The sequence below is a fragment of the Gadus chalcogrammus genome, chromosome 19, assembly GCF_026213295.1.
Source record: "Gadus chalcogrammus isolate NIFS_2021 chromosome 19, NIFS_Gcha_1.0, whole genome shotgun sequence".
Lineage (NCBI taxonomy): Eukaryota > Metazoa > Chordata > Actinopteri > Gadiformes > Gadidae > Gadus > Gadus chalcogrammus.
The window spans coordinates 13555093-13561092 of NC_079430.1; the positions used below are offsets into that span (position 1 = coordinate 13555093).

General features: G+C 48.7%; 1 protein-coding gene across 1 annotated transcript in view; it reads left to right on the forward strand.

Annotated features, from left to right (window-relative positions):
- The window catches only part of LOC130372270 (copine-8), a 58605-nt gene that overhangs the window by 38221 nt on the left and 14384 nt on the right, over positions 1 to 6000 (forward strand). Inside the window, exons 11-14 of the mRNA XM_056578203.1 lie at positions 300 to 341; positions 1448 to 1523; positions 3221 to 3274; positions 3510 to 3571. Coding sequence (XP_056434178.1) covers positions 300 to 341; positions 1448 to 1523; positions 3221 to 3274; positions 3510 to 3571 — 234 coding nt within the window. The remainder of the gene's footprint in view (positions 1 to 299; positions 342 to 1447; positions 1524 to 3220; positions 3275 to 3509; positions 3572 to 6000) is intronic.

Sequence of the window (6000 nt, forward strand, 5' to 3'; positions counted from 1 at the left end):
ATATGAAACATTATTCCAAGAATTCATGAATGCTTTGATATTTCAAGATAGATTAGACCTCACAAATACAGATATGAAGGCGGAACAGAAGTGAAACAGCCAACTTGGATTTCACATTGCTGTCGTATGTGCAGTTACAAAATCTTCGGACGATTGTCAGGTTTCTTCACACCCGCATCATTTTGTTCTCGCGACCTCACCGGGTTTTTTCTGCAACAGGAAGGCGGGCTGCTTAAGACTGATCTGGTTCACTGATCCATTCTGTTCTTTTCCTGACTGATCCTTTCTGCCCCTTGCAGGACCGTCAAGATCGAGGTGTACGACTGGGACCGGGACGGCAGGTAACACATCTGCTATCTGCTACCTTGGTCTGGCTCTGTGTTCTACAGCCAATCCTGGCTTCTGGAAACGGAGACATCCTGATTTGTAGATCTAGAATGTATCCAACCAGGACAACCGGCTGTTAACTCACTGCCCATTAAGGAGGAAGTGGGATCCAGGCTGGACCTTTGATATGAATATAAAATGATATCACACCTCCCTGTAGTTAACCAGGGAAGGTCTTTCTGTCCTTGTCTGTCGCTTCGTTCCTCTGTTCTACTCAAACCTGTGATCTGTGATGTAATGCAGCGATACCAGTCTCACATGAGAAACATTTGTCTCAATCATGTGTCATGTGACTGGAAAATTTGATTCTAATTTAAAAAGCAACAACATTACAATTAAGTTAGAAGTTAGTCATCTGTAACGTGAAAAAAAAATCCCTCCCCCAGCAAAACAAAATGCGTACAAATTCTAATTTGTACTGATTCCATATATGACTAACTGATAGTGCAGGATGGTTTAGTGGATGAAGATGCGTTTGGTCAGCGATTGCGGACTTCAACGATTGAGGGCAGCAACACGTCCTGGTTCTGCGGCATGATGTCACTTCCTACCACTTCGTGTCGGTCAAGGGGACATCACCTTTCACCTCAGTTTACCCAATGAGTGTTCCACAAGAGGTATCGGTGTTCCTACTGTTTGTGCCAACTTCCTCATTCTCTGGATCTGTCAGTACCCGGGGGATCTGTCGCTGCAAAACGCTAGTGCACGTCTCCTCCTGGCTCGCCTTCAGAGAGAGTGGTTGGCTTCGGTATTCAGCTCTGTGACGGGAGACTTGTATTGTTGTTCTGTGTTTTTTGGGGGAACTCCCACGCGTGTCGCACCAGTCTCTCTCGTGACAACTTGCTCTGCTTTGAAGGTTCCTCCACTTTCTGGGGGGCGATGCGGTGGAGATGGAGCTTCACATCGTTTGTGTGTGTGTCTTGGTGAATCTTCTTTTATTTTTAACACATCTCCCTCTCTTTTGCTCTCTCTCTCTCTCTCTCTCTCTCTCTCTCTCTCTCTCTCTCTCTCTCTCTCTCTCTCTCTCTCTCTCTCTCTCTCTCTCTCTCTCTCTCTCTAGTCATGACTTCATCGGGGAATTCAGCACCAGCTACAGAGAGCTCTCCCGGGGCCAGAGTCAGTTCAACGTCTATGAGGTGGGCGTGTGTTCATCTGCATGTTTGTGTATGGGGTGTACAGGAGAATGAGACTCTGTCTCAAACACGAAGCAGAGGGTTTGACTGAACTCCAGGATTGGTGCCAATCTGCAGATGAACTGCCTCGCTAACTTGTTTAACGCTGCCACACACACACACACACACACACACACAGAGACAAGTGCACCCACAGGCACACACATGTGCATGTACGCACAGACACACACACACAAGCGCGCGCACGCACGCACACATACACGTACACATACACACATTAACGCACACACACACACACACACACACATACATTTTATACCAGCACACGTACGCGGGAGCACACAAGGCCAGAGAGGGAGAGAGGGGATGAGAGATGAGGTTAAACTGCAGTGTTCCGGTTCCAGCGGTCCAGCCCTCACATCATTTAGATTGTCGACCTTATAGTGCGTTAGTCTGTGTGTGTGTGTGTGTGTGTGTGTGTGTGTGTGTGTGTGTGTGTGTGTGTGTGTGTGTGTGTGTGTGTGTGTGTGTGTGTGTGTGTGTGTGTGTGTGTGTGTGTGTGTGTGTTCGTCCGTGTGTGTGTATGCATCTGTGCATGTGCACCTGTGTGTCTGCAATGCGCGTGTGCCTGTGTGTGTGCGTCTGTGTGTTGGAGGGAGAGTGTGTCCTCCCACACTCAGTGGAGCCCTGTCCTTCCACTGTAGTACCAGCGTGTCCTTGCTCGTCTGTTTCTCTCGTTGGAACAAATCCAGGCAGACACGCTGCCTTCTCTGTCCCCGGAGAGCCTTTCTGCTCCATGACATCAGCCTATTTTATGACCGCAGAAGGCTGGGATGTTAGAAGGCTGATAGGATGTGTTAAGGGCCCTCTCAGAGTCTGTTGGGGGCCCTTACTGGGCATGAGAAGGATGTGTGTGTGTGTTTGTGTACACGTTTGTGTGTACCTGATCGTTCATGACATGTGTGTGTTTTCACTGTCTAACCCCTACCTGCTCCCTAATGACCTGTCTTTATACTCACTGTATAACCCCTACCTGCTCCTTAATGACCTGTCTCTGTACTGTCTAACCCCTACCTGCTCCTTAATGACCTGTCTCTGTACTGTCTAACCCCTACCTGCTCCTTAATGACCTGTCTCTGTACTGTCTAACCCCTACCTGCTCCTTAATGACCTGTCTCTGTACTGTCTAACCCCTACCTGCTCCTTAATGACCTGTCTCTGTACTGTCTAACCCCTACCTGCTCCTTAATGACCTGTCTCTGTACTGTCTAACCCCTACCTGCTCCTTAATGACCTGTCTCTGTACTGTCTAACCCCTACCTGCTCCTTAATGACCTGTCTCTGTACTGTCTAACCCCTACCTGCTCCTTAATGACCTGTCTCTGTACTGTCTAACCCCTACCTATTCCTTATTGACCTGTCTCTGTACTGTCTAACCCCTACCTGCTCCTTAATGACCTGTCTCTGTACTGTCTAACCCCTACCTATTCCTTATTGACCTGTCTCTGTCCTGTCTAACCCCTACCTGCTCATTAATAACCTGTCTCTGTACTGTCTAACCCCTACCTGCTCATTAATAACATCTCAGTATGTTCACTGTGTAAAAGGCAATTTGATCTACATCCTCTTATGGGCTGTATGCACTTCAGCTCATCTTGTTTCATAGCAGAACAATGAGCATTGAGTTGTGTGTTCCTCAGGTGGTGAACCCCAAGAAGAAAGGCAAGAAGAAGAAGTACCTCAACTCTGGAACTGTAAATACTGCTCTTCAGCCCAGAACATTAAACAACATTAACGTAGAACCTTTAACATCATGTTCTCCTTTTGTTGATGACCTCTGTTTTCTCTCGCTCTGTCTATCTCGCGCTCTGGCTCTTTCTCTCGCTCTCGCTCTGGCTCTGGCTCTGGCTCTCTCTCTCTCTCTCTCTCTCTCTCTCTCTCTCTCTCTCTCTCTCTCTCTCTCTCTCTCTCTCTCTCTCTCTCTCTCAGGTAACACTGCTGTCATTCCTGGTGGATATCGAGGTCACCTTCTTGGACTACATCAAAGGAGGGTAAGTCAATTACTGCCCACACGCTGGTATATGGGAGCTATAGTTCTTTGAGTTTACCTTCCTGAAGTACATTAAAGGAGATGAGGTTACTTTGTGTATTATTGGTCATAGATGGGCATGGCCCACTCAATTTTCCCTGGGCCCGTTTAAAGTCCAATTCCTGGCCATGCTTCTGGGTTTCACACACAGGGTGAGATGGGAGTTGTAGTTCTTTAAGGGCACCCTCTGAGACTACATTGAAGTCAGGCACTGCACCCATACTGAGAGATGGGCGTTGTAGTTATTTTAGGGTACCTTCTGAGACTACATTGAAGTAGAGCAGGCAAGGCACTGCACACAGACTGAGAGATGGGATATGTAGTTCTTTAAGGTCAGTAATTGCAACCACCATGATGAGTGGACGCTCATAGAAGGAGAACGAGACAAAGCGAGGGGAGAGGGAGGCAGGAATGGCGAGAGAAAGAGTGTGAAAGTAAGACAGATGAGGTGACTTGAAGCCAAGAGGAAAGTGCATTCGTGTGTGTGCACGTTCGTGTGTGTTTGTTTTCGTGCGTGTGTGTTTGTGTGCGTGCGTGCATGCATCTGTGTGGGTGCGTGCATACGTGTGCATGCGTTTGTAAGCAGAGCACACTATGCAGTCAGGTATGGCTTGGCTGGTCGCCCACACTTTCATTCTATGTGCAGGGAGAGAGAGAGGGGGGCAGGGAGCGAGAGAGGGGGGCCGGGAGAGAGAGAGAGGGGTGCACGGAGAGCGAGAGAGATGCTACACATAGGGGTGAAGACTCCTTCTACGGCCCAGTTCCAGGAACACGATTCACTCGCCGCCTTACCTCATTACTTGTAGAGACTGAGATGTCTGTTGTTCTTCCTTCTTGTCATCACCCTCGGGCTACCTGGGTATTGGCTAGATTAGACGCTTGTTTGATTTTGTAAATATGGAATTTCCTGAATCCGAATAACACGCCCTCTATGTTGGAGGCAGAGCTCGAGGTTGATGGTGTTTCGTCGTCAATTTCCCTGGTGGAGGTCACTGAGGTAGTCAAACATCTCCGAACCACCTCATCAACCACCTCATCAATCCCTGGGGCTTTGCCCCAGGGATTGATGAGATCCAGCCAGAAATGCTAAAGGCTCTGGGTGTTGAGGGGCTGTCATGGTTGACACGCCTATTCAACATCGCGTGGGAGTCGGGTACTGTGCCAAAGGAGTGGCAAACCGGGGTTGTGGTTCCCCTGTTCAAAAAGGGGGACCAGAGAGTGTGTGCCAATTACCGGGGTATCACACTTCTCAGCCTCCCTGGTAAAGTCTACTCCAAGGTGCTGGAAAGGAGGGTTCGGCCGATCGTCGAACCTCAGATTGAAGAGGAACAATGCGGTTTTCGCAGAAGGGTGGCTGGCGTCTCCCTTAGGGATAGGGTGAGAAGCTCAGCCATCCGTGAGGAACTCGGATTAGAGCCGCTGCTCCTTTACTTAGAAAGGAGTCAGCTGAGGTGGTTCGGGCATCTGGTAAGGATGCCCACTGGGCGCCTTCCTTGGGAGGTGTTTCAGGCACGTCCAGTGGGGAGGAGACCTCGGGGAAGACCCAGGACTAGGTGGAGAGATTATATCTCAACACTGGCCTGGGAACGCCTCGGGTTCCCCCCTTCAGAGCTGGTCAATGTGGCCCGGGAAAGGGAAGTCTGGGGCCCCCTGCTTGAGCTGCTCCCCCCGCGACCCGACCCCGGATAAGCGGATGACGATGAGGAGGATGAGGAATTTCCTGATGAGATGCAATGAAAAAGATCTTAATTTATTAACGAGTCTGGTTCCATAACTGATCTAATCGAGTACTTCGTTATTTTTCCCCTCTATCGTTTTTAAACTGCTTTGGTGATGTAATTGTTTCTTTATCAGGCAGAGAGAGAGAGAGAGAGGGAGAGGGAGAGAGAGAGAGGAGGATAAGGGCGAGAGAGGCCATGGAATTTAAATTGAAGGAAAGATGTGTGAGCAGGAGGGGAATATTCAACAAAGTCATGGAGAGAATTGAAGGAAAAGAGTGAAGAATTGAGGGATCAGGGCGAGATAGAACGAGCGAGGATGTCTGGGGAGAGAGAGAGGATGTGTTTGTTAATGGATGCTGTTTTCTGATTCCAGTCTGCTGCTCTTCCAGTTCCATCACAGCAGTTATCACTGCTGCTGGTCCCTCTCACCCAACACATACACAGACCTCATCTGGCTCGTCCAATCAAAAGGGACGCTTTCAAATGAATAGCAACGCTTTCAAATGAATAGCAGACATTTGATTTTATTGTCGTGATCCTTCATGTTCTGTTGTGTTTGTTGTATTTCTTCTTGCTCCAGGCTGTAAACCAGATAACGACCAACCCTTTCTGATACGAGTAGTCTTGTGTGTGCTGCACATATCTCTGGTAAAAGCATTTGTTTCTCCCA